The 27,655-nt window shown below is 60.0% G+C and overlaps 2 protein-coding genes and 2 long non-coding RNA genes across 5 annotated transcripts in view; 3 read left to right on the plus strand and 1 right to left on the minus strand.

The window, feature by feature from the left end:
* Window positions 1-4,581: 4,581 nt before the first annotated feature.
* LOC120619255 (uncharacterized) lies at window positions 4,582-19,802 on the minus strand. 2 transcript variants are annotated; one of them, XR_005657445.1, is made up of 5 exons: window positions 18,912-19,802; window positions 14,380-18,191; window positions 7,370-9,791; window positions 7,125-7,280; window positions 4,582-5,283 (listed from the first exon to the last, which is right to left on the minus strand). It is a non-coding gene; the product is annotated as an uncharacterized LOC120619255 (long non-coding RNA). The 2 variants fall into 2 exon arrangements; XR_005657444.1 differs by having other exon boundaries at window positions 7,125-9,791.
* GPR25 (G protein-coupled receptor 25) lies at window positions 5,250-8,377 on the plus strand. Its single transcript, XM_039883536.1, has one exon. It carries the CDS (start codon window positions 5,678-5,680, stop codon window positions 6,761-6,763), a length of 1,086 nt encoding a protein of 361 aa, XP_039739470.1. The 5' UTR covers window positions 5,250-5,677; the 3' UTR covers window positions 6,764-8,377.
* Window positions 19,803-20,070: 268 nt separating the features above from the next.
* INAVA (innate immunity activator) overlaps window positions 20,071-27,655 on the plus strand; it is a 16,379-nt gene continuing 8,794 nt past the window's right edge. Inside the window, exons 1-5 of the mRNA XM_039883643.1 lie at window positions 20,071-20,361; window positions 25,698-25,846; window positions 26,210-26,352; window positions 26,730-26,846; window positions 27,513-27,653. Coding sequence (XP_039739577.1) covers window positions 20,201-20,361; window positions 25,698-25,846; window positions 26,210-26,352; window positions 26,730-26,846; window positions 27,513-27,653 — 711 coding nt within the window. The 5' untranslated portion in view covers window positions 20,071-20,200. The remainder of the gene's footprint in view (window positions 20,362-25,697; window positions 25,847-26,209; window positions 26,353-26,729; window positions 26,847-27,512; window positions 27,654-27,655) is intronic.
* Window positions 20,373-21,795, plus strand: LOC120619256 (uncharacterized). Its single transcript, XR_005657446.1, has 2 exons — window positions 20,373-21,318; window positions 21,561-21,795. It is a non-coding gene; the product is annotated as an uncharacterized LOC120619256 (long non-coding RNA).

Consider the following 27,655-nt stretch of genomic DNA (forward strand, 5'->3'; position numbering starts at 1 on the left):
GAATAGTGACCTAAGGCAGCGTTAAGCCTGTGACTCTCTGTGCCTGTTACTCAGTCTGCATAGCGATATAGGAATGTCTGTGCCCGTCTCATGCTGATTTTGTCCATACGGATTCAATTTCGGTGAATTAATAATTGTGCCAGAATTAGCATTCTGTACGTTGAAACCAAATGGCTAACAACCTCACCGACGACTTAGTGGCCACGCCGTCGCTTCCTGACTGTCATTCTGTGAGTTTCACTTTGATTTGGCTGATTCTACTCACTGAGACCAGAGCAATCAAAAGAAAAAGATCTGTCTGTGGTGTGAGATCACATCCGGTCTCGGAAGCTAAGCAGGGTCGGGCCTGGTTAGTACTTGGATGGGAGACCGACCACCTAGGAAGACCGGGTGCTGTAGGCGCTAAAAAATTAAAAGATTAAAAAATATCTTAATAAAGCAGCAACAAAATAGCCTTCCTAAGCCTTACATACCAGAAGAAACAGCGTCCATGCCCGGCGTGTGGGCACTAGGTTCTCACCCTCCGAGCAGGGCGACCCTTGCACGGGGTTTTCTGTACATTCCGTTTCAAAAGTGAGAATATTTGTCCATAGGCTCAGGCAGCGTTGGAGAAGCGTGCACGGGCCCGGCGCCCTGGCGCCCACGCACGGCTTCACGGTGTGTCCCCTGGCCCGGCTCATTCTCATTCTTAAGTAGCAGAGGGGAAGACTCTGCGCCTGGCGGCGAGACCCCCGTCCCAGGGGCCGTGGCGCCGTGGGCGACGTCGCAAGGGGCGGCAGCCGGAAAACGAGTTCGAGTCCCGCAGACCTCGGTTTCGTCACGGCATGAAACGCGGGCCCCTCACGCCAGCACCGAAGCCGCAGACTTGCCCCGGCTCAGCAGTTCAGCAGCGTCGGAACCTCCGACGGGGAAATAACCATCTCATGAGCACAGCAGAGCTCAGAAAAATCTGCCATTTCGAGATAAGTCATCAGCGTTGTCATGAAAAAAAAAACCCAGCCCGTCGGCCTTTCTCACACTGACTCTGCAGTCTGTTTTGCCCTGAGTCGCACAGGGTGGGGCTGGTGTGTTCAGGAGACGAATCTTTCCAGTGCTTGGGACCATGAAGGTCTCTGCCGCAGACCTCGTCCTCAGAAAGGCCGGCCTGCCGTCCGTCTCGTGACAGAGTGATCTGTGCATTGTGTCGCCGGTGCAGTGCTGGCCCCGTGGTAGGGAGGGGTGGCTTACAGAGCCCGCCTGAGTCAGAGGTGACTGGTCCCACTGATCGGTGACGGCAGTCACAGCGCTGCACGGGGAACCCCCGCCCTTCAGCCCGGAGGAGACAGCACCAAATTCCTGCTGTGAATGACTGGACACGTGCACTCACTTTCTGGGAAATCGCTGAAAAGTAAGGGCGGGTCCTTGTTTAGAAGCTTCAGTGTGACTACGAAGAGAGAACGTTATCTCCTCCCCAAATTCTGTAGCCATTTCTACATGGAGGGACTTCCCTGTTGCTCATCTTTTAAGCGCGCGCGCGCGCGCGCACACACACACACACACACACACACACACACACACTGAGGCTCTAGAGCGTGTGGGCTGTGGGGAACCCCATCTTGGTGGCCACTCATCACAGTGAATGAAACAGAAAGCTCCCCACTTCCAGCCCAGGACCTCTCTGGACGGGTGGGGACGTGCTAGGGACGCGCCTACGCAAGGCCCCTCTCCCACTCGGGACTCGGTTACTGTGAGTGTAATTGGCGTCAGGCTGTCCATCTGGGCATCAGCCCGTCAGCAGTTGGGCCCTGGAGGACCCCCGGCCCAGGGACCTGTGCAGTCAGGTCTCCCGGATCCCACCCAGATGGGGCCACGTCCGCAGATTCCCGGCCGAGTTCCCAAAGCACGTGCTGAGCACCCACTGTGTGCAAAGAAGGCGCATGTCCCAGCGGAGGGAGCCGCCGGGGCCGGCAGCGAGACAGGGCCAAGAGCAGTCCTCCGTGAGGCCACCACGCTGCCCGGGGACACGGCTTCCACTCGGCCGGCTAATGTGACCTCTACAAACGCCCCAGCAGGCAGACACTGCCACACCCATTTTTAAGATGTGGAAACAGGTTCAAGGCAGAACTTCAACTTACAAAACTGCTATTAAAGCCAGACTCTTGCCACCGATGTGTGACCCGGCCTATTGCTCACTGACCAGAAGCAGACCCGATGACACGGAAGATAGGTATATCATGAATTCAACGTCACAACACAGAGAGCAGGGTTTTAAAAATATATTTTTAATTGAAGAGTGTTGGGAAAATTGGAAAGAAACCTGAAAAAAAAAAGGTGACACTAGGTAGATTGGAAAAGACAAAATTATTTTTTAACAAGAATAGAAGTGAATGTTTTTAGATCGTCAAAGACAAAGTAACATTTTAAACTCTGAAATTGCTAAGAGCAACGAATTTGACTGTATAAAAAGGTAAAACTAAAAACAATGAAAAAGCTGAGGAAAAAGTCTGGAAAAATACTTGAAATCAAATGGGATGATTTATCAAATTTCATATAAATAAATAAAGTTCACATAGATGAATAAGAAATACAAATAGATAAATGTCTGACATGATGAGACAGTCCGTCCACAAGAGGAAGTAAATGTGGAACGATTTTCAATCTTGTTTGTTTTCAAGGAAATGCTCATAAAATGAGATACTATTTTACCTCATCTGTAAAAGTGGAATATATTTTACTAACAAGATTGGATTGAGCCTGATCCCCTTAGACAGTGCTACAGAATCACTAATCACAAGCATTTCTGAGCCCTGAACATTCTTATAGCCTTTGACCTTAGGGCATTTATACAATGAAAACGGCGCCAAAGAAGGAAAAAAAATAGTCATAAGAGCGGTTATTTTTTTTACAAGTTTCTGGAACAATGGAAAATGCTGGAAACAATCTAAATGTCCAAAATCAAGGGACTGGAAAATTGAGCGACCCAGGAAGATGGGCAGTTGTGTGGCATTCTCTGAGAAAAGCAGACTGGGAAGCAATTTACCTCCTGAGTCCAGGTGTGACTCTGACACGGGGCCGTAGAAACGCACCTGTCTGGAGAATCCCTGAAATGGAATGTGGAAGAGGAAACCCAAGGACAATGGCATCCTCTGCTTTTGAGACGGTCCCTCTCTGGTCGGAGGTAAATGCACCAGGCCTGGGATGAACAAGGCAAATATAATTTTCAACACTCTTCCTAAAGGGTCAAAGTGATTCGTACGGAAAAATTCAAATTGGAGGGAAACTGTGAGAGCTGAAATCTATAGCCCGCAAATGGGCAGAAATAAAATAAACCTAGAGTTTCAAGGTGCTGGACATTTATTGATCGCCTCATCTGCCTTGGGCTCGTGCCAATCATCGCGACGGACAGAGAGACTCTGAGAAAGACGGAGGACACTTTCCACGTCCCAGCGCCGTGGGGTGGGCCTGGGTCACGGAACCCCGGCCCGGCACCTGGGGCGCCAGGCCCAGAGCGGTATCTGGTCTCTGCTGCTCCCTCGCATCCAGACGAGCTCAGAAAGGCCCACGGGGTGCGGCCCAGGCCCTGTGCGGAGGATCCGCCATGTGCTGTGGGCTGCAGACTTCCCTTGGGTGCCAGACCACAGCCCAGGAAGCCAGCGCCTCTGTGTGTTCAGTAAACAACCTCTCCTGCTCCCCCCGCCCACGCCGAGGTCCTCCCTTCCCGGCTGGCCCGGTGCCTTCACCTGGCGGTTCCCCCGCTGCTCATCTCGCTTTCAGAATCACTCACGCTTTCGGTGCCCCAGACGGAGGTGTGTCCAAGGGAGGTGACATCCAGGGGCTCTGGGCCTGGCAAGTGAGCATTACTCCTGCCAGCCTCCCAGGGGAGGAGGCTACAGCCCCCAGGCCACCAGGATGTGGGCGGCGCTCACCAGCACCCGTGTAAATCAGACCTTAGAAAGCTCTGAATCTCCTGCTGCCCCTCGGGTTCCCACACGCTGGGGGAGGGGGTCGGCATCCACGTGGTCACCCACAGAGCCACCCAAGGCCCGCCCTTGCCCCCTCTCTGCTGAGACCCACGATGTTACACTTACCTCTTAAAGGAACCCTATTTCTGTCCCCACTGCCGGCAATCTATTTCAGAGCCTCCCGCGCCCAACGCAAATGACGTCACAGCTCGCGAGGGGTCTCCTGGCCTGAGCCTGCCCCTGTCCAGGTCACAGTGCTGCCAGAGATCTTTTCAGAGCAGACAAGTGTCTTGTCCAACTCAGAGGTGGCCAGTGGCCCCTCAGCACCTACAGTCATCTGCTTCCTCTCCTGCCACCCGGCTCTGGTCGCCCTGGGCCAGGAGGTGCAGCTGTCACCCACCTCCACTTCTGACCTTGGAATTCACACGGCATCACCTGGGATGTCTTTCTGATGTACCCCGCTCATCGGACGCGCGCTCCCGGCTCTGTTCCCGGCGGCCCACGCAATCTGCATCGCGCCCCTGGCGGGCAGCCGGCCTGCCCCCCTCCCTGCGCGCGTGTGCCCAGCCAGCTCTTGTGCACCTGTCCCCTGCCCAGGGCCCAAGCGCGAGGTCTCAAAGCAGCCTGCCCCTGCGCGCAGGGGCGCAGTGAGCGACGAGAGTCAAACTGACGGTCCGCCTCCGATGGGTGATGGTCAACACCCGGAGGCCCGGCGGGGCAGTAGTTCATTCCTGGTGACAGTGGGGTGGGCTCTGTGGGGCGCACGCACTAGAACTTGAGTTCCAACGCAGCATCTCCCGGAAGGGGCCGGACCGCGCCGACATCGCCGAATGCCCGCTGCGCCCGCGACCTGGGGAAAGGGCGCGGCTCCCCTCACCCAGCCCTGTTCGGTCCCACCACGCCAAGGGCACAAGTCACCCCACTCGTCCCCGTGGATCCTCTGCTGACTCTCTCCCCTTCCTCTACTTCTGGCTCCTAGTTTGGGAAGCTACTCCGGCTTCACAGGTAGGTTTTGCCGGATGGGAGAAGGTGGGGTTTGACCCCCAGGCTCTGCACGAGGACCTGGGGCGGGGGCGGGGGGGACGGCCAGGAAAGCCACTTTGTTTCAGATATTGAGCCCAGCATCTCGGGAGACCAACAACCACGGACAGCTCTGGTGGCCAGTCCCTGGCTAGGCGGCAGGTCCGCAGGGGCAGACTCCCCAGCCCCCCAGGGCGGTGCCGCCTGCACAGCTCCTTCCTGCAGCGCAGGAGGCCGGCTCGGGCTCAGGCTCGGGCTCAAGCTCCGGCTCCGGCTCAGGCCGCATCTCCCTTCGAGCCGCTCAGGGTGTCTGCTTCCTCACCTGGAAACCAGAGAAGAGAGGGCCGCGGGGTGGGGGATAGGGGGAGAGCTGAGGAGCTTCCCAGGCACTCGCCCCCCGCTTGCACCCTGACCTCAGGCTGCTCCCACGGGGAGCCAGGGACTTTTCCTCCAAAGACCCAGCTGTGAAGCCCCACCGCCCTGTCCCTGCCCTCCCCCTCCGGCCAGTCCCACATCGTAGGCCACCAGCTCCATCCCAGAAGCTGCCCCTCCCACCCACGCCCTCCTCCCCTCCTCCTCCTCCACCACCTTCCCGCCCACCCCTCGCCCGGGACCGGGGCAGGAAGGGTGGTGCTGGGCACTGGCCGAGCTGAGCTGCCGCCACGCCACCTGCGCCCAGCGCTGCGGCCGTGGGTGCGCACAGACTCCCGCGGGCCATGCCCCACACTGAGCCCTGGAGCCCCAGCCCGGGGACGGCGTCCTGGGACTACTCGGGGTCCGGCGCCCTGGAGGAGGACCTGGAGCTGTGCGCGTCCTGGGAGATGCCCCACGCCCGCGTCTTCGTCCCCGCGTTCTACCTGGCGGCCTTCGCCACGGGCTTGCTGGGCAACGGCCTGGTGGTGCGGCTGCTGGCCGGGCGGCGCGGCCCGCGGCGGCTGGCGGACACCTTCGTGCTGCACCTGGCGGCGGCCGACCTGGGGCTGGTGCTGACACTGCCTATGTGGGCCGCGGCGGCGGCGCGCGGCGACCGCTGGCCTTTCGGCCGCGCGCTCTGCAAGCTGAGCGGCTTCGCGCTGGCCGCCTCGCGCTGCGCGGGCGCCCTGCTGATGGCCGGCCTGGCCGCCGACCGCTACCTGGCCGTGGCGCGGCCGCTCGGGGCGCAGCGCCTGCGCACCCCGCGGTGCGCGCGCGCCCTGTGCTGGGGCTCCTGGGCCGCGGCGCTGCTGGCCGGCCTGCCCGCCCTGGTCCACCGCGACCTGCAGCCGCTTCCCGGAGCCCTCGGCAGCCAGTGCGGGGAGCAGCCCTCAGACGCCCTCCAGGCCATCGGGCTGCTGCTGCTGCTGCTCACCTGCGCGCTGCCGCTGGGCGCCAGCCTCGTCTGCTACTGCCGCCTGGCGCGCCGCCTGCGCCGGCCGCCGCGCCTGGGCCGCGTCCCCACGGCCCCGCTGCGCATCATCTGCGCCGTCGAGGGCGCCTTCGTGGGCTCCTGGCTGCCCTTCGGCGCCCTGCGCGCCGGCCTCCACCTGGCGCGCCTCGAGGCGCTGCCGCTGCCGTGCCGCCTGCTGCAGGCGCTGCGCTGGGGCCTCACCGTCGCCACCTGCCTGGCTTTCGGCCACAGCTGCGCCAACCCGCTCATCTATCTACTGCTGGACCGCTCGTTCCGCGCCCGGGTTTGGCGCCTGGCCCACGGGCTCAGCTCGGCGTCCTCGCGCTCCGCAGATGCCAGCGCCGAGGCCCGGGACGCGAGGGAAAGCGCGGGGCGAGCGCGGACGGCTGGCTCGGCCCCGGCCGGCCCATATTAGCCACCCCGGCCGGGCGGAGGCCCGGGGAGGCAGCTGGATCCGCGGAAGCGCCGCCTGTCTCGCCTGGGACCCACAGGCTCCTTCGCTGACTCCCAGCACCTCCGCGCTTCCTGCACTGCCCCGGCCAGGCCGCTGGGCCCCGTCGGCCGCGCAGTCCCGCGGGCGCCTGCGCTGACTCTCCAGTCCGGTAGAGGTGCCGGGAGACCAGCGGACAGCGGCTGGGACACCCACAGGCTCGCCAGAAGGAGGAGCGGGAGGGGGACCGCCTCCTAGCCCCATCCCGAGGAGCACCTGACAGAATCTCAGACCCAGACCCCAAAGCCACTGTCTCCGGCTGCGTTGCCTCCTGAGAAATAAATACCTTCTCCACGTAGGCCCTTGGGCACCTTCACTCTCGACAAACTTCTGTAGACTGTGGACGTGGATGGCCCCTCTGTCCTGTCATCTTTTTAGCGGCATTTGCTATGTCAGAGATCACCATCAATCCAGATTTTCACTTGCCAGCTTCAGCAAAGCCCTGGGGACCAGCCGGGGTGTGAGCCGCCCAGTGTACTCCCCTGGCGATTTCCAGACCTGCTCTTCGCTCCTGGGGACTTGTGCACTCACCTGCAAGCTGTCCCTCCCCTCCCCTCAGACAGAGGGTCCTGAAATCTCTCACTCGGGCTTCGGATTCTCTGTCACTCGATCAGGAACACCAGAACCTTCCGCGTGAGTCCGTCCTTCTCAGTACACGCTGTGGCTATTTGAGCTTGACAAGGCATCTTTCTTTACTTGAGCAGAGGGCCCGAAATGAGTGTCGGGTGGCAGTTGAACTTGGGGTCAGACAGAACTCAGCCTGGTAACTGAGGTTGGCTTCAGGAGGAGCAGGTTTTGGTGTGATGTCAGAACTCGGGGCCACAGCAGCGTGGGCGCGGGAACCCCACGGGAGGGCAGCGAGTCAGTTTTTCTTACTATTTTAAAGGGCGTTGCACATTCTGAATGTTACGGAGAGAGGAAAAAAAAAAAAAAGACTTCAGGGCATCTGCCAGCCAGGTCAGGTGCCTTAAAAGGGGGACTGTCATTGTGATTTTGAAATATGCATTGGGCCTCTGTTCCTGTCCTTTCTGAGACCACTCAGCACTCGTGTTTGGGATTATCCACTTTCTGACTCTGTGACTTACCTTGGAGGTTTCCCGTGGGTTTGAAATTCAGTGTTCGTACTATAGAAAAAATATATAAATGGGGCCCTTTCAGACGGAGCTGGGGCTGCTGGCTCAGAGAAACCGTCTGGCCGGTCTGCAGCCTCCACTCTCCGGAATGTCCAAGCAGAGCGAAAGGACCTCTGGACGCGGCCTAGGGCAACATCGTGTCCCAAAGAACTGTCTACAAGGACAGCAGATGTGAGGGCTGCTGGGCCGAAAACTGAACACATTTAGAATCGGCGTCACCATGTCAGCTCCTCTGCACCCAGAGAAACGGCCCCCGTTCCTGTGGATGTCACCGTCTCTTCCCCTTCTCCTGAGCTACTCTTGCCTTTGTCACCTAACTGAATCGCTGTCAGGGTTTCTGCCTGAACCGGTGCCTCCTGACTAGCTTTTTTTTTTTTAATCTCAAATAAATGCTTATTGCTTCTCACTCTGGCCTTTTATTTTGAGTTTACCAGTACTTTTGCTTTAGGATGGTTTGGCCTAAAGGAATATATTGGTCGGTTCCAGAAAGGACTTCAGTAATTCTCCTTGAGGGCCATGTCCCCTCCAGACCTGCCGGTCCCACAGGGGCGGGCTCCTGCCCAGCACCCACTCCGGTCACTGCCCACTGGTGGGGCCCGAAGCCAGCGTCCCTTCACCCGTCACAGAGCACTGCGTTTCCCTTCGGCATCTGGGGCCGCGGTTGAGCATGACAGCCACCGCGACCCCACCCATCCGCTGCCCTAGAAGGTCAGGCTGCCAAGAAACACACGGCTGTGCACGTCCCTCCCACTCACCCCAAGACAGGCACGCCTGCGGCCTCCAGGGTCACCGGCCAGCAGGACATGCTGCAGACACTGTCATGTCTCCGAGTGGGGCCTGCCGTGGCCCGTCTGTCCCTCTGCATCACTTTCTGACACAGAAACAGTTGTTTCCTGTGGGGACACCTCGGCTTCCAGAACAGGCCCCTCGCCAGGCCGTTCTGACTGAGTCCCCTGTCTCCTCCGGCCAAGTGGCTTCTCCCCACTTACTGATGCCGGGACCTCCCCAGGGACACAGGAGGAAGGCCCCTCTGTGCCCAGGTGGGCTTTCGCCCTTGCCCCCGGCAGTTATCGAAACAGTGTCCCCTCCCCCTCATTGGGATAGGGCACTAATTAGCCGGCCACGCGTCCCTTGGAGATTTCCCCTCATTCTCAGATGAGAAGGGAGGACCAACAGGCAGGCTGCCATTTCCCACAGGGGACCTGGAGCCCGCCCAGCGACTCGGCGGGAGGCACCGGTTAAGGGTGCCAGCTGGGTGTGAGCAGCAGACTCCCGTCCAGAGGACCTCGTCATTACAGCCAGGCCTTCGAGAATCTTCGCGCCTCATCCTCCAAACACAGGATGCCTAGGCCGAGTCCTTCCAGTCTTACAACTAGGAAGAACCCGCTACAACGCGAGGACCGTCATGCAGATTTTAAGACGTTGCCTAAAAGAGAGACTGGAAAGTGTAGATAAGCTTTTTAAAGGTAACAAAATCGCTGTGAGACACCCACACACTTCAAGCCTGGGACGTAGACATAGCTGTTAGTTCTGGTTTTGTCGCAGCAAACATTCCTGCCACAAAGGCCTTTGATAAAAAGTAGCTTTCGCTCCCTTCCTGTCTCCCCCGCGCTCGCCGTGGGCGTCCCTCTGTCTGTCTGTTCATCCCTCGCAGGTGGGTCTCCGTCCCCTGAGTGCTCAGTAACAGGATGCTGTCGCCGCTCCGCCCGGGCCTGACTCCCATGACTCCCATCGGACTCCGAGCTCCCGAAGCGAAGGGCGTGCGTTTGTTCCCACGCTGTGCCCCGGTGCCTGCACGGGGCCGGGCGGGTGGCAGGCCCCTGGGGAGGGAACGGTCATCAGGACCGTGTCGTCACGTGAAGTAACATGGCGTCACGTGACGAGGAAGGAAGGGTTCTGCGTTTTAGGTGCGTTTTATCACGCACGGCGTGCGACAGAGGCTCGCGGGAACGGGACGGACGTTGGCGGAGACCGTGTTAGATGAGAGTGTGAATGACCCTTTTCCCCGCCACCATTTCTCTATTTTCAAAGTGTTCTATGATTTTTTTTTTTTTAAGGGCAGTTAACGAAAAACTGTTGAACTGCCAGAGCCTGGAGCCGACATGGGGCCTGGCCCCACCTGGCTCAGTCCATCCCCCGAGGCTCCTGCAGCCTGGCTCCTCTCATCTGCAGGACGGGGGTGACCGCGTCCACTCCGGCTGCCTCACGGAGCAAAGCAATCATGTTCTGGAAGGTTCCATGCAAGTCGTGGTGTATGGACAGACAGAGCCCTCAGGGTTGTCCCCTTCCAGGCCCGCCGCCCCCTCCCCGCCCGTCCCCAAGCACAGGAGACGGGGTTCTGCTTTGCTAAGAGGTCACCGTCTGGGCACAGGCTGGGCACACGGGGCACGTGTGTTTCTGCTCTGATTCTCTGACTAATCCTGCGCTTCCTCCTCACCTCCCTTGACCCCGTGGTCCTTTCTCAGGGCACAGTGTGGGAACTTGGCGCCCAGGGCTGATGAGTGATCTGGGGAGTTCAGAAGCATGGCAAGGCTGGTGAAGCTGCGCCTGGCGATATGACTCAGCACCCCACGTCGCCCTGGGGGGAAGTCAGGCCTCTGGACACTGGTGGGGAGGTCTCACTCGTTAGAGGTCATCAGGTCCCACCCCTCCCCCACCCTGGCAGCCAGGCCTGCGGGAAGTTCCTTACCCAGAACCCCTGATCGAGGCCCCAGCCTCGGTCAGATGGGGCTAATGACGGAAAGACCCACAGGCAGGGCACCAGGGGACGCCTGGCCGGTGAGAAGGAAGAAGCGGGGATGTGAAATCGCCCTCCCTCTTCGTCCTCATCGACGCCAGGAGGATTCACCGTCTGTGCAACGGCATCTTCATGAAAGCGGGCACCGCGCGAGTGGTCCCTAAGCACGTCGCGGGACAGTAGAGCGCGAAGCCCGTTCCGTCCCCTCTGAGAAGGCCACTGAGGGCCAGAGATGGCGCGTCCCCTGCTTAAGGCTACAACAGCACCCTTTACACCTCTGCGGCCCCTCGCAAAGTTTTAGAAAGCGCGTACACAGGATCGTATGGATTCTCACGACCCCCTGGCAAGCAAGAATGACAGCTCCATTTTACAGATGAGGAAACTGAGGCTCAGAAGCCAGGGGCTTGGTCGAGGCCGCAGAGGCGCGAAGAGCACAGTCGAACCTCTGTCTCCCCCTCCCGCCTTCTCCGGCCCCCGCCCCCTGCCCCGCCCGCGCGGCCCCACTCTGAACCTAGTTCACACCGGGGATTCCCTGGCCTTGCTCTCTCTTTAAAAATTGAACAGTTTCTCTCCTGATCAGTAAAGTAACGCTGGTTCTTTGTTTAGGAGAAAAAGTGGGAATTATAGGAAAATCTGAAAAACACCCTTTATCCCGCCATGAAGAGATAACATAGAGTATTTTTCCACGTATGTACTAATGCACGTGTGTTTTCCAGCCAAACTGGACGCAGCGTGTCTGGGACTGAAGAGAGAGCCCACTGGGTCGGCAGGCGTGCACCCAGCGGCTGGCTCTCAGCGACTCCGTGTTCACCGTATGCTATCGACATGGTTTGGTTGCCTGTTTTCTTCACTTAGCATTTTTTTCCTATTTTATGATGCCGTTAGAGATGACTCCAAAACACGTTTATAGGTTATATCATGTCACTATATGAAATGCTACCTCATGTGTTTAACCAAGCCCCGAATCTCTTCTAGTTTTCAATTTTTCACTCTTGCAAATAATTCTGAAATGAACATCCCCCTACAAAAATCTTCTATATCCATTTCTGCTTCTTTCTTCAGGATAATTTCCTAGAAGTGAAATTATTTATTGAAGACGACGAACAATTTAAGACTTTGGCTCACTGTGCCAAATTGTTGGAAAAACGTACATTCTTTCTAGAGGTGGTTAAGACTCTCCATTCACTCACCCCTAACAAACAGCAGCAGGCATTTTTATTTATTTAAAGAAAAAATATATATATATGTCTATATCTATCTGTGTTTGGTAACTGGCCAACTTTAAGAGGATACAGTATCATATCAGATATAGATATAGGTTAAGATTAATCTCCTCTGTTGATTCTGTTTCCCCGAAGAACACGAATAAACACCATCAACTGCAGAGATGTCTGGGCATCAGACTGGGGGTCAAGGGGGTCTTCCCAGGTATGCTGAGGTCAGGGGTCAGGACTGGGAGAAAGAGCCCTGAAACCCACAGCCCGGGGTGCCCGGGTAGTCCTCTCCGGTGAGTGAAACCAGGGGGGCTGGCTTCGGTGGGCCGCAACGGCTGCCAGCGGCGGGTGGAAGCTGTGGTTTGCCCCCGGAGGCACACCAGACGGGCGTCGATCGAGCTCACCCCACCTGCTCTGGAAATGACTCCTCATGGGGTGCCTGCTCCCCGCTCCCTCTAATGTAATCTCTGTTTGCCTCAGCCCCAAACACCCGCAGACAGGCGGGCTGTGCCCTGGGCTGACTCAGGCTGGATGCTGCACACGGTCCCAGCATGGCTGGGTTACGAGCTGGCCAAATTCTTTCCATCTTTTTAAACCAAGTCTTGTTTTTTATATAACCTTCGCCCCAAATTTTCTTGGGTCTCATTTGCTAAGATTATGATTACCACAAAGAGAGGAAAAAGAACATTTAGAGTAAAATAACTCAAGACCCTCCAGAATTGCAACACGTGTCATTTGGCACATTCTGTCCTACCCGCCTCTGCCATGTTCATGTTTTACACACTAGAATCATGAGATGTCCTCTTTCTTATTTATTTTTTTTCTTATTTTTTTTTCTTTTTTGCAGAATGTATTATGAGCATTTTCCGATGCCACGGTATAGATTTTGCAATGGTCCTTTGAGGCTTCCTCCGAGGGTGACCTCATAACCTGCCAGGTCCTCTGTGATCGGACATTCCGTTGGCTGAGGCGCCTTCGCTTTGGGACTATGTGGCATTGAACCTCTTTTCCGTTTGTCTCAGGGCTGGTTCTGAATGTCTGGTCCAAACCCAGCAACCCCGCCCCCGCGCGCTCTGCCTGTGAGATTAAATCACCTCGGGGGGCCAGCTCATGCAACACACCCGACCTTGCTCGGTGGCAGCAGCCGGGGACTTGTGAACAATGCATTTTTGAAAGCGCTCTGGGAAAGACGCCCAGCACATGGACATAACTAAGCCCTGGGCAGAGGTCACTCGTTATCATTTTAGCCCCTGACGACTGACTGTGAAAACCAGTAGAACATAGGCGCCAAGTGCACAAACAGCCTCCCCGCCCCCTGCCCCGCTGCTTCAGGTCCCAGCTCCGACTTGGGCACGTTACTCCTGTGTTCCCACTTCAAAATGACATCTGTAAGAGAGTCATGCTATCTCAAAGGGCATGGGAGAGTTAGACACCTTAGTGTGTCGGAGAGTTTTAAGCACTTCGTGAACCGAGTGTCACAGGTTTGCTACGATAAACAGGAAAACTACTCATGAAACGGGATTGAATCCCACCGTGGGTCTTGACTTCTCTTCTCAAATTCATTGACTCAAAGCAGTTTCTTTTGCATGTACTGCTCACCCGTCGGTGTGCAAGGCCACGGGGCCACAGCATCCTAGAGCTCCCTTCCAGAACAATCACCAAGGACGGCCGGCTCCGTCCTGCACGCAGCAAAGACGAACTGTGGGCTGTCTGGCGTCAGAGAGGGCGACAAAAGCCACCTGGATCTTTAATTCTGGGTAAAATGTTCTTTTGCTTTTCCTATTGTTCTTTCTCTTGAAACTAAAAATCAGACAGAGAATCTGTACTGAGAATAAGTCGCTTTTCTGTATCATTGATTTCCCAGAGACTTAGTCAGGCACGGTGTCCCTTCAGGAAAGCCTGTGGGTAAACCCAGGACACTAAAAATGTCCTGCAGAGCCCAGAGCAGTCCCCGAACGAGTGTGACTGACAGCTTTATGCACGGTGGGACGAGGGGCACCCTCGGGTCCCTGCCTGCCCGAATTCCACGATCCCGTGAATGTGCGCCCAGCCTGTTCTCCAGAAACTAACCTAGTTAATCGCTTTTTAAAAGATTTTAAACATTTTATGATATGCATCTATCAAAAGCCTAGAAGCATATACCTATCGATTAAGAGCTAAACCATCAAAGCAAAACAATCCACACGCACAAACAACAAGTCAACCATGTGACCTCTGGACAAGCCCATCAGCAGCAAAGCAAGGAGAGACCGAGGACTTGTGCCAGGTCTGCGAATGCTGGTCACCCGTCAGCCCACGACGCGCCCAGCCTGTCTGCCTGTGGTCTGGCACACGGGGAGGCCCAGCACACGCACCCCGCACCCTCAGAGCTATGGTCCAGGGGGCTCTGGGCAGGGCCTGCCGAGGGCTCCCCAGCGCGGTGTACGAACAGAGGAATTATTTCAAAATATAACAAACCAGTATGCATGACGCTATGGGGTTTCCGTATCGCCACCCGAACTGCGGAGACAGGCAAGTCAGAAGGCGAGCGCTCACATCACGGGAACCGTACTGCTTTCTAAGGGAAAAAAGTAAACGTCGAAAATCACCTTTTGCAACCTCGAATGAAAGACCCGATTCTGGCACCAGTCACCGCTGGGTGCCAGGCCCCTCGGTGGGAGGCAATGGGGAGCTGGATATTGCAAGACGCCAACATGTCCCCAGATGGGTTATGTCCCAGTGGTCAGGGGAAAGCGCAGCCTCACAGTGGACAGTCAGGCTGTCCCTCCCCCCCCCCACCCACTGATCAGCTTTGGCACCACCAAGTAGGACCAGAGGGCTGTGTGCTTCCGGGCGAGGATGGGGTGGGGCGCCCGACGCCACCTGTGAGGCATTTCACCAAAAAATAATCAACCAGAAATTCTCGAGCCTTTGCCACTAACTTCCAGGTGACAGGATGTAGAGGGGTTAGGAGATATTTAAATGACAATGTGAGGGGGCCGGCAGATAAAACACAGAATACAGGCCATGTCATGAGACCACGGACTTGATTTCAACAAGTCACCGACAGGGTAAAAAGCAGTCGGGGTGGGGGAGGGGACCTGCCCGGGAGTCCAGAGCCAGTTGCAATGGTGCTTGCTTTGCTCTGGACATGATGCGACCGACTGTACAAAGCAGCACTAGGCACTGGAGGATTCCAAATGTGACTTAGGTGATACTGAGTTCTTGTGATCAGATAAGAAAAACTGTGCGACTTGTCTCAGAGATGCGTATCGTAGAAGTGCTGTGTCCCCCCGCCTGAGGCATTCTGTAAAATACGTCACTTAAAAAATAAACTAAGGCGATATCGGGAGATGATGATCACTAAGTCTACGCGATGGATAAACGGGAATTTGCTATCTCTGTCTCTCCTTTTATTGATGTAGGAACGTTTTCGTCATGAAAGTTTTCAGTGACGTATTTAAAACACAGAAAGTGCCCATAGATAAGGAATACGTTTTTGCAGCAAGAGGTTCACCCGGAAATAACAGCCGGAGCCCCGCTTGTTCCCCAGCCCCAAGCCTCGTCTCCTCCCCGGAAGTAGCCACTGTTACCATTTGGGTGTGTTTCGCTGGTTTTCAATTCCTTGACTGTTCCTGCTGGAACCGCAGCTCGGGACAGTGGCCGAGGAGAATGAAATCACCCACTTTCCAGCACCCAAGACAACAAGTTTCTCATGCAAACCAAGCAGCTTCTCCTCCGATTCAGCCCAGGGGCCTCTGCCTGCCATGAGTACCCCAAACTTTGCTCCACAGACCCCGTCCCTCCCAGGAGCTCCTCTTTCCACCCAGCCCCGCGGCTGTCAAAGCGCCCAGACACCTCGACCCACTTGCTCGTGAGCAAACGAACGGGGATTGACCTAAATTGACCATTGCAAGGCGTGAGGACGGGAGTGGTTGGGCCGGGAGCGCACTGAGGGGTGTGAGGTCACAGTGGCCAGTTCATGGACCATTTCAGTGAATCCAGCCACCTCTGACCTCAATTTAAACCACCTCCCTCCTAAACACCCTCCTTTCTCTTCCTTTCTAATCGCTTTGAGTATTTTAAGAGAAGGCAGAGGTGTTTCTAGTCACCCTGTGCCAAGGCCCCAGGCGGCTGGTCACGGGAGGCTGGCCCTTTGAAGCCTCTCGCCGCTAAACCACAGGAAACGAAACTCAGTCCCCGTAAACAGCTTCAGGCCAGGAAGAGGTGGCTGTCTGGAGACATTTTAGTAGTTCTTTCCCTGAGAGTTGGGTGTGAGGAGGAAGAAAAACTTTTCTTTTAAGACCGGGGACGTGGGGAACACATTTTTTTAAAAATCACAGCGCCAGGCTAGGAAGCGTACTACGCTAGGAAGCGTTCCACGAGCGGGCCCTGCTGTCCCCATGGCACAGATGGGGAAACCGAGTCTGCAAACACGTATTCTCACGTCTCTCCTCAGTTGGGTACCTGAGCCCCTCAATGCCACCTGCCAGGTAAAGCGAGGGAAGGAGCCCTCCGGCAGGCGCCGGTACAGAGACACGTCCATACCCCACGCCCCCACCCCGAGGCCTTGGAGCAATGACGGGGCCAGCCCCACCCAAGCCGCCAGCAGACTCCCACCACCACAGCCCCTCGGCCTTTTGCGGGGAGAGGATGGGGACATGGGTGGGGACCGTTGTGACCGTGTCTACTCTGTGCCATCTGCTTCAAGCAGACAGGGCTTTCTCGTGGGACTGGGGGGGGGGTGGTGCCTGGAGCAGAGCTGCACTCAGGACCCTGCTGTCCTGTGACACTGGACGCTGGCCTCTGCCTTATTTGAAAACCTCACAAAAATGCCTCTTTGCCCCTCTCTATTTTTTAGCTTTCATCTTTGTAGTTGTTTATTTATTTACTTTTAGCACAATTTACTCTCTATTCTTAAAGTTCCAAAGTCTCTTTGGGTCTCCGGAAACCGAAGAGGGGATGGCGGGAAAGACCAGGGCCCAGCTGTGCGGCTACCGAGAGTCCCGAGGGGTGGAAGGTGGCAGGGCAGTCGGGGCGGCCCCTCCACCAGCTGGGCCTGGGAGGAACCGTCTGTTAGATCGGAGCCTGCAGGCCCCGCGGCCACCCCATCACGTCGCTCTGAGGGCGCATGGAGGGCCGCTGGGCGCCCCCTGGTGGCAGAGCCCGGGACAGCGGCTACGATCGGGGCGTGGCCCGCGGGACGGAGGGGAGGAGTCTCAGGGGCCAGTGACCTCCGCAGGTGATGCCCGGATGGGGGGGTCCTGGGGGGCCTGGACTCCTGTGGGAGCCCCAAGACCAGGACGGACGGTGTGAAGTGAAGGAAGAGCGAGAGGAGGCAAGGGAGAAATGCAAGAGGAGAGAGAGAAGGGGGAAGGGGGACCCCACTTCTCCGTGTGGCACTTAGAACCGAGCGGAGGTCAGCTGGCCGCGCACGCTGGTGTTTGGGGCAGTGGGCTCCTTTCCCACCCCCAGCCGTTCGGGGTAGAGCCTCGCGATGGGCCTTCCCTCCAGACCCGGACCGGGCTCCAGTTTGGGGGCATCTCTTCCCTCGAGCGCTTGCGTGAAGCCCCCGGCGTCCCCCCTAAGTTGGGGGCACGCCTTTCGCACAGCTACTCACCGGCCCGGCGCCCGGTCGAGAGGGTTGTGCCGACAGAGGCTGCAGGATGCGGTCTGGAGAGGAAGCGGGGCCTGGGCCCCCACTCATGCTGGGGTTTCCAGTGAGCTCCTGGCGAGGGCGCCCACAGAGCACCGTCTGGGCCTCTGGGCGCCTTCCCGCCAGCCACGGAGCGAGGGCGGAGGGGACGCGGGGAGGCTGAGCCGGTTCGCTGCTGGCCCGGGGGACGACGGCATCAGCTGGACCAGGACGGGGCGGCTGGGGCGAACCCCTCCACTGTGCGTGTGTGTGGCGGGGAGGCGGCTCCCAGGAGCCCAGCTGTGGGCACCCGCCCCGTCCCCTCGCTCCTCACAGCAGAAACTTGGAGTCCCCCCAAAGTCCCCGTACCCCTTTCCCGGAAACCCCATCTGACGGGGGCTTGGTGCCGGCTCCCAGTTTGTACCTCTCCGCTCCCATCCGTTTTCAAATTCGCCACAAGCTCGACCAAGCCCTCTGACCCGCCACCGCGCAGGACCGACACAATGTCCTGCCCGACGTGCTTCACCCGGTCACTGTGTCTGGCCCTCTGGGGGTGCGCCGTTGTCCATCCACAGGGGTGTGGAATCAGGCAGATCTATTCTCCAGTCCCCCTCAGCCACCGATGCTGAGGTTTTACCCGATTACAGGTTCCTCGCTGTGAGTGGAGATTAACAGTAACGCTGCAGATTTTAACCTACAAACTCAGCTTAGCAAGACACACGCGCCACCTTCTCTGTTGCTTTTAGATCAGTGGGATTCCGTCCAGGGCCTGCTGGGATGGCAAACACCCCATTTTCCCAGGCAGAACCCTGAAGGCTAAGGGGAACCCACACGGCAGGGTACGGCTGGCACCCTAGCTGCTCTCTGTGCTTTGGAGCCCCAGCCAGACTGCTCAGTGGACGTCACCATCAATGTCCCACAGTGAGGACACCTGGGAATCCCCAGCTTCCCAGCCGATCAATCACAGACTCAGGCCGGGTATATCTCCTAACTCACCCTTGACTCACCCCTCCCTCCCCCAGTGCTACCACATGAGTCAGGCCCCATCACCCCTGCCTGGGTGACTGTCAACCACCGCTTCCTCCCCCCCCGCCCCCAACAACCTTCACCTATCGCTCACACACCAAAGTGATCTATAAGCGAGTTGACCCAGGTCATCTGGATCCGGTCTTCAGTAGTGTGATCCCTAATCTTACGTGTCAACTTGGCTGGGCCCGTGGTACCCAAACATTATTCTAGATGTTTCTGTGAAGGTATATTTTAGATGAAATGAACATTTAGATGAACAGTAGCCTCTGAGCGGAGCAGATTACATTCCATAATGTGGGTGGGCCTCATCTAATCAGCTGAAGTCCTTAATGGGAAAAATATTGACCTCTGATGAAGAGGAGATTCTTCCAACTGACTGCTCTTGGACTTGACTGCAACTGTTTCCTGGGTCTCCGGCGTCCACCCCGCAGATTTCGGACTCATTAGCCTTCCCAAATATATATATAAGATTTTTCTTTTCTTTTGTGTTTCTTTGGAAAACCCTGAATAATACAAGTAGCCTCTTTTCAATTTCAGGATAAAAATCTTAGATCCTTAGCTAGCCCACGTGGCTCTTCGGCCAGCTTAGCTCATCCGGCGGCTTTGTGCAAACCAGAAAAAGCTGCCGCCTCTAGGCGGATTCGGCTCCGGCCAGGGTTCCAGGCTCGGTGGGTGGAGCACGGGCGAGCTTTTCCTTAGTGCAGTGGACAATCTGGGCAACCGCACGGAGCCGCCCCGCTTCCCCAGGCACCGTGCCTGCCACTCTAGCCTGTTCTCTCTTCGTCCCTGCCCCTCGCCGTCCGCATCCTAATGTCCTGGCAGCTCCCAGAGCCTCCCGGGCTCCGTCGCCTTTTCGCCCTGTCGCTGCTGTCCCACGTTCCCCCACAAACCTCCCGAAGGCCGCTGCTACTGTCTCCTGTGGCCAGGCTGGGCGGCCCCTCGGCCTGCGTCGGCCTCGGTCTCCGCGCCCTGGGTCCCGCCCCCGGCTTCACCGGTACACACTGTCCGGATGGGGGTGCTCTCCGGCGCGGGAACCCGAATGCCGATCTTCGGTGCGGGGCGCTAGTTTACTGCGCAAACCGGGCCAGGGGCGCGGAGTGAGCGAGCGAGGGAAGGGCGGACGGGCACGTGGCTCGCAGCGCGCAGCCGGAGCGTCCCTGCTTCCCCGCCCGGGATCCGCCAGCCGCGGGCGCTGGGCCCGGGCCGGGGCCGAGGTGGGGGGGCGGGGCAACGGCGGCTCGCGGGGCGCACGGGAGCGGGGAGGGGCGCGGCGCCCCCGCCGCCTCTCTCGCCCCGGGGACTCGGGAACGCAGCTGCCCGCCAGGCCCGGCCGGGGCGCGCGGACGAAGGCGGCGCGCGGACGCAGAGCAGCCTCCTCCCGCCCGGGCCGCGGGAACCGGCCGCGCCGGGGGGGTCCCGCCGGCGGGCGCCCGAGAGCGGGCGAAAGGGGGAAGGCCTCGCGCCTGGAGCCGGTGCCCCCGCAGGCCACCCGCCCCCGCCGGCACCCTCCCGCCCCGCGCGCCGCCCCGCCCGACTCCGGGGTGGGAATCCCCAACCCCCCCGCGCGCCTCCCCCCCTCCTCCGCGCCTTGGTACGCCCCGGGGGACAGATGTCTTGGGATCTTTAACATTTGGGATGCTGCAAATGCCGAAGTTAAATGGAACACCTCGGGGGAGGGCGGTCTGCGGGAAGGCTCGCGGGGAGCGGCGGCGGCCTGGACACGCGGGTCCTGCGGCTGCGGAGCCGGAGCCGGGCGCGCGGGCGCGGGCGCGCGGCGCCGCAGCTCCGGAGGACAGGTAAGGGGGAAGGGGGATCGGCCCCTGCACCCGCAGTTCTCGGCCTCAGCGGAGGGGGGGGGGCCCACAGGGCACGGGGGAATTCGCACGGGGGGTGGGCATCCCGAGTCTCTACCCCGAACGCCTGTGTCCACCGCGGCCACCTTTCTCTCGGGACCCTGCCCGCGCCGTGGACCCCGCGGCCGGGTTCCGAGAAGCCAGAAGCAGCCAAACAAAAGGAGCAAAGTCCGGGCCGCGGGATGCGGAGGGCGCGGTGGGGGAGGGGAGAGGGTGGAGCGGACAAAGGGGCTTTTAAGGGAAGCCAGAGGTCTGGTTCCAGGGCGCCTTCCGGGCTAGCGGGGTCCCCCGTCCCAGCCACGCCACCGCCGCTCGCTGGGGCGAACACCTTTCCCAGTGGAAGGGAGGAGAGTGTGGAGGGAAAATGGCCAAGGAGCCGTCGCCCCCCCCCCTTCGCCTGGAGGGTCCCGGCCCCTTCCCATCCCGCTGTTCGCGCCGCGGGCCGCGCGCTGACCGCTGATTGTTAATTCATTCGGTGGAATTCCGGGCGCCTGGGACTGGACTGTGCTGGGTGCGGGTGGGGGGTGGAGACGCAGGACGGGCCCTGGCTTTAAAGAACTCGCACTCATGGACCAGAGGAAAGGCAGACGGAACCTAAAACAGTGTTGGGGCGCGGGGGGCGACAGGGCGCGGGGGCGACGGGGCGCCGAAGGCAGCTTTTCCTTAGGAAGCGACGACCCTGGAGAGACGCAGATGTTCTTCGCTTACAGAGCAGATTCTGAGCACTCTAATGTGATGCGGGAGACTCCACGTCCTCACCAGCCGGTGGTCTGGAGTTGGGTCATCCGGCCGCTGCCCTCCTGGGCTGGCTGATAGTGGGACACCGAGCCCCAGATCCCCAGCCAGCCCCTGGAATGCGCACCCTCCCTTGGCACTTGGAGTTGGACGGCCTGGCACACAGTGAGATCCGGTGGGCCAGGGGATCTCCAGCAGTCGGTTTGCCAGTTCTGCTCCAAACCCCAGATTCTGCTAGGTTGGGAAATGCCGCCTGCGATTTTGAGGGAGCGAGGGGCCTTTGAACTCAGAGATAGGGGTTACCGGAAGGTGGGGCTCTTAACGGGGTCCTCATTAAAGCGTCTGGAGAGAGTAGCCAGCTCGTACCTGGGGGGGAAACCTACATCTCTGTTTTCCATCACCTTTAGCAGAAATTCAGCACTGCCCTGGGCGATGAGGGTGAGAAGCCATGGGTCAGCAGAACTCACAGATAGTTCCATATCACACTGCAGTTGTAGCTGCCTTGAAACGTCCACACTCGTCACTTCTATGAAATTACGAGCGGGGAGATCCTGTTTGCTGTTGATGGAGGAACACATATGTTACTATTTTTTGTTTGTTTGTTTTTAGAATCATGTTTCAATATAATTGGTTCTCTTAGTGGTTCTGTTAATTTTATTTTATGCATCAAAAAATACGCCGTGAGCTGATTCTAGATACTTCCATCGTCCCAGACCTGGAGCTGGGGCATGGGCAAGGTGGAGAGAGGGTGTCAGTTTTGACATTGGAAGGATGTGACAAACCTGTAGGATGGCTGTTGTTTTTCCTGGAGCTGGGAGAGGGAAGGGCTGCAGGCCCCTCACCACAGGAGGGACTGTCCCCTGTTGGGGCCCCTCGGCCTCAGCCTGGGGAGGGAAGGGGATGGTCAGCCTGGAAGACTGGGCTAGCATTGTTTGGAAAGAGGGCGTGTGCAGGAATGTGGAGGTGAGCTGGGTATGTGTGTAGGGGCGGGGGATGGGGGTTTCTCTCAGGTGACACATCACGCCTGCTCCACAGGAGGTGCTTGGTGGGGCGGAGCCCAGGCCCCCACTCTGGGGAGTGGAGGTGTGTTGAGGTTCTGGGGTCCCAGGGAGGAGAGCCGTGGTGGGAGGGTTGGAGAGCGGGGAGAAAGAGCAGTGGTGGGGTGCAGTCTGGGGGTCAGGGCGAGATCTGCAGCATTTGCTTTTCAGCTCCCTGGGGACAGGCAACAGGTGGCCTAAGCCTTGTCCCCCAGTAAAATAGGCTGAATTCCAACAGTGTTTGCTTGAGGGTCAACGGGGTGGGAGAACCAAAGGCCTAATTTTTGTAGGAAACAAATGCCATTTTGGTCTCTGGTCCCTCGAGTTGGGGGAGTGGGCTCAGGGCCTGGGGCCAGACAGGACTGGGGTTCAGGTCAGTGCTCCGAAGGATGGGTGGAAATCGTATACAGGGAAGTGACGGCCTCGGTGACCCCGGGGGGAGGTGTCTGGATAAAAAGCAAGAGCAGTCTGGCCTCCCCACGCGGAGTTGGGGTCACTGCCTTCCTGAGGTTTCTGAGCTGGCTGGGGAGAGACGGGCTCAGGCCTTGGTGTCAGTTTTGGTGTGTGGGAGGACCGAGGACCTAGCCTTGGCGGTCTATAAGTTTCTTGCTGGCCCCCCGCGGACAGTGGCCCTTACCCCTGCTCCTGGGGGGTTTGCGTGCCTTGATTTCCAGAAGGGGAAACTGAGGCACAGGAGGGCAGTGGCCATCGGAGGCAGGAGCCAGGGCGGGGGCAGGGCAGAGAGCACGGGGGCCCCCCACTGCTTGGCCGCTGCACTAGTGCCCCCCGTGGGCCATGAAGACAGGCCCCCGCTGCCTCCTCGTGGGGTTCCTCAGCGGGCACCCCTCTCGCCACTGCTCCCGGAAGTGCAGAGGCCCAGAAGCAGCCGGGGCAGGTTTGTTCAGGGAGGGACCAGCTCACCTGCTCCTCCCTCTGCCTCAAGTCACAACAAGTAACCTGGTTCCTGGGCCAGCAGCCTGGGAGGGACCGGGCCAGGCTCTGGCGGGACCCGCGCGTGGACGACAGGACCCGGATCGGAGGGAGAGCAGCGGGAGGCTGCCCTGTGGCCTGGGAGACCCTAAGGTGGCATGTGATGCCCCTCGGCCCCCTGACCTGGGAACAGGGGCTGCTTCCGGGACTCCTGGACTGAAGAGCAGAAGCAGGTGAGGGCAGGACAGGGCGGGGCAGGTTCTGGGGTCCGGGGCACAGGCTGGCCTGGGTGTGTCTCCGGCCGTGGCCGACTCCACCACCCCCTCCTCAGGTGGGGGCCCAGGGTGAGGGGCGCCGGTGGCCCAGACGAGCAGCCTGTCAGTGTACTTCTGAGGGGGAGGGGGCCAGAGGGCCAGGACCTGGCCAGGGGGCACATTTGTCACGAGAGGATCCCTGTGGTCAGCCTGAGGGAGGCGCCCTGGGCTTCCTTCAACCCCCACCACACGGCCCTTCTCTCCTCTGCCTTTTCTGGGGACGTTGTTCAGTCGGGCAGACTGCTTCCCAGGGCCCAGGACCAAGGCTGAGGACCGGAAGGCCGGGGGGGGGTCCCCCAATTGGCTTTACTGAAAAGCAGTGCCTGAAGCACCTCAGTGGGAGACCCGTGCCCTCCTGGGTGCAGGTGGGCTTGGGGCGGGGTCCCCACTGTGTGGAGGACAGCTGGGCAGGGCACAAGGGGGGGCTGCTGTGCGGCTGTGTCTGACAGTGTCCGGATCCAGAGCGGGGTCTAGAAAAGGCCTTGGCCTCGTGTCCACTGCCCCTGTGAGGAGGGGAGACCCAGCCAGGCGAGGTGACAAAGTCTGATCTGGGCCCCTCTGGGCCCCCGAGCCTCGACCTGGGGTCAGGAGCCCCAGGGAGGAGGCTGCGGAGGGGTGTCTGCCCAGCCCCCCCAGTCCCTGGAGCTGCCCGTCAGGCTAATAATTAATTAGCAAGTGTGACTAATTAACAGCTCCTACCCACATCGCTCCCTCTTGCCCCCAGCTAGCTGGGGCCGCCTGGCCTGGGAGCTCTGGGGGGGCCTGGCCCTGGCCTTGCGGAGGGTCGGAGGCTGCCAGGTGGGTGGTAAGAAAGCGGGTGACTGCCCACTGCCCTGTCCTCTGCCCTGTTTTCATTCATCCCTAGGAGGATGAGGGGTTGGAGGGATCAACGGGACAGAGGTGACGCCCCCTTCCCCGATGTTCCCCGAACACGCCACCAGTGTTTTGGGCAGCTTTGCAAAGGCCCCACGTAAATTCTCTTCCAACCCTGCCGCCCCCGTGGGCGTCCTCGGGGAGCCGAAACCCCCAAGGGCAGGCCGGGGCCCGGCACCGTCCACAGGTCGAGCGAACCTCGGCTGAGCTGCCCTTTCCGCCTCGGCGGGCTGGGGTGCCGGCCGCTCCCCGCTTCTGCCCTGCTTTGTATGCCCCTTTCCCAAGGCCTGCTTTTCTCCCTGGAGGCTGACGCGCAGTGGCGCCCACCGCCCCCAGCTCCCCCGCCGCCCCCACCCGGGGCCATGCCCGCGGGAGGCAGGATGAGCTCCAGACAGAAACTCGGGAGCACTGGCCTGTCGCTCGCTCGGGGCCTGACTCAGTGAGGAAGTGGCTGGGCTCGCCTCCCAGACCGCCCGGCCCGCCCTCCCCGCCCCTGCTCCGCTCCAGCCGGACCTGCCAGGGGTGTGGGCTCGGGGAGGGGAGGGGGCGGGCAGCAGGTGCTGCTTTGGTGTGGGTGCTGGCTGGGCCAGCACAGCTAGGACTGTACCTGAGCCACTGCAGTGTCCGCAAGCCCCAGGGAGCAGAGCGGTAGCGATGCCCTTTCCTGTCCCCAGCAGTGTCTGCTCTGCTCACCCAGCAACCCTGGCGCCCACCCCCGGGGCCCCCTTGCTGTGGGGCATAGGGGATCCAGGCTGACTGACTCCCCCTCGAGGGGTCTCCTGGTCATGGTTAGTGGCCCGGGTAGTGGTTTTGGGCTTTGGGACAGCTCTTGGCTCCTGCCTTGATGACAACTGGCCTGCAGAGCCAGTATGGGCCCCAGACCAGGGCCTCAGCTGAGTGCCCAGTGCCTAGCCACTTCTGGAAATGCCCTCACGCACTGGGGTGGCAGGGGGGCCTCGTGCCTCCCGGGTCCTCCGGCCGAGAACAGTCAGCTCTATGGGGACGGCTGTATCCCGGGAGGACATCGTCCACTTCCTGCTTCCCTTTGCCCCACCCAGGCAGAGGTGCAGGTGCGTGAGGCTTGTCCCCGCCCTTTTACTCTCCCTTACTGACCTTGTCCCCAGGGCCAGTGGTTCCTGTGCCAGCGCTGCCGTGGCCCCCCTTGGGGGAGGAGGTGGCAGGGGGCTCAGGGCCCCAGTGAGCCTGTTGGGAACAGGTGTGCCCATGAGGCCCACAGAGCCAACCTTCCCTCTACGTATGGCCAGTGCGGAGAACCCCACCTGCCCCAGAGACACGGCCCCACCCCCACGCCCTCCAGCGTCTGACTCTTAGCGCTGTTTGGACCCAGGGGGTTTACACGCAGCTTTTTTTTTTTATTATCTCCTAAAAGCTGGGGAAACTCCAGGCCACCTGTGAGACCTGGCCCAGGCTGGGAACAGTGTCACCTCCCCCTGCTCTGTGCCCCCTCCTCCCAGAAACCCGCCATGGAGAGCAAGGACGATGTCAGCAGCACCGACAGCGGCATCATCCTGCAGTCTGGTGAGTGGCTTGGGGAGTCCCCCAGCCCCAGGCGCCACAGGACTGGAGGGTCGGGGGCCCTCTGCGGGCGCGGATGCCGGAAGGGCTGGAGAGCCCCGCTCTGGGGGGTCAGGCTGGGAGCTCTGGCATCTTCAATTTCAGCTTGATAATCACCGCGTTTAAACACCCCGCCTGGCTCCTGTGAATGTCCTATCTCTGGCTGGCCCGAGCTTGTGGGCTTGGGCTGGCCCCGTCCAGACAGAGGGCAGGAGGAGAGGCATGTGTGTGTGCACGCGTGTGCACGTGTGTGCGTGTGCGTGCGTATGTGTGCGTGTGCGTGGACGTGCTCTCCTAGGCGTCTGACACGGATGCCCTCCGCCCCAGGTCCTGACAGCCCGGTGTCCCCGCTGAAGGAGCTGAAGGAGGTGACGCAGCTGACGTACGCCATTCGCAGGCAGCAGAGGGCCCTGGAGGGGCGGCTGGAGGCCTGCCTGGAGGAGCTGAGGGCCCTCTGCCTGCGGGAGGCGGTAAGCCCGGCCCCGATCTGCACCCCGCACCTGGGCTTCATCTGCGGAGCTGTGTATTGGGAGGCTGGGGCTGTGGGAAGGGAGAACTTTGGAAATCGGGTGGGGGTACAGTGCCCGGTGCCCCCGCTGAGGGCACAGGTGGCCCGGGGAGCGAGGGACGGAAGTCTGCAGGCAGAGGTGCAGGTGCATGAGGCTGGCCAGGGCTGGAAGGGGAGGGGCAGGGGCGCAGAGGGGGCCTTAAAGGTGCCAGCGAGACCACCCCGGGTGACGGGGTGCAGTGGAGGGTGGGCAGGGCCGGGCCAGGGGACAGGCTCGCCTTGGCCGGCCACGGGCCGAGTGAGTGGAGAGGGGCCTGGCTTAACTTCCTCCCACCGCAGGAGCTGACGGGCGTCTTGCCAGCGGAGTATCCCCTCAAACCAGGGGAGAAGGCCCCCAAGGTCCGCCGCAGGGTTGGAGCCGCCTACAGGCTGGATGAGCAGGCCTTGTCCAAGGAGGTGAGGAACCTCGGTCCCCAAAGGCGGCCCCTGAGCCGGGACCTTGCATCTGCTGGGCACAGCTTCCGAGGCACAGTGCCTCCATGGGCTCATGGCAGCATGCACGCCACCCATCACCCCGAGTGAGGGCGCGCGGCTCCGAGTGGACGAGGGCCACCCGCTAAGGCGTAGCCCGGGTGGCCATGTGGAAGCAGAGGGCCAGGAACTCGAGGGAGGACACTGGTGGCCCCAGCGGGCAGAGTTCAGTTAGGAGCCCAGCAGCGGGCCGGAGAGGTGGCGGCTTTGACAGGTTACTCTGGCCCCTGGGGCCGTCCTTGTCCTCGGCTGGGGACGGAGGAGTGGGGGTGGCACAGGTCGTCCCCGGAGCCCTGCCCCGTGTCGTGAGTGGCAGCCGTTTCCCCTGCCCAACCCTGTGGGGTCAGGAGGGAAAGTGTCTCACCTGGTCCCCACCCTGCTCGGCTCAGCGGGCGGGCTGGCGGGAGGCCCTTGTGCCAGCTTTCCGGGCCAGCAGCTTTGCTCATGGGCACCTCCCATCACTCCACCCTCTGCCCCACGAGGGCGGCTTAGGGCAGGATCCGGAGCCCCCGGCCGGGGCCGTTCCCTGTGTCCCCAGGGTCCCCGAGCCCCCTGCCTCCCACGCCCACTCCTCACCTCCCTCCCCCGCAGGACCCCCAGGACCCCCTGAGCAGCCTGGAGCGCGAGCTGGCGCTGCAGCTGCAGATCGCCGAGGCGGCGAGGCGCCTGAGCCGGGAGGAGCGCCTGGGCCGCCAGGCGCGCCGGCAGCGGAAGCACGTCCTGCTGCAGGAGGA

The sequence above is a fragment of the Pteropus medius genome, unplaced genomic scaffold, assembly GCF_902729225.1.
Source record: "Pteropus medius unplaced genomic scaffold, Ma_sr-lr_union100, whole genome shotgun sequence".
NCBI lineage: Eukaryota > Metazoa > Chordata > Mammalia > Chiroptera > Pteropodidae > Pteropus > Pteropus medius.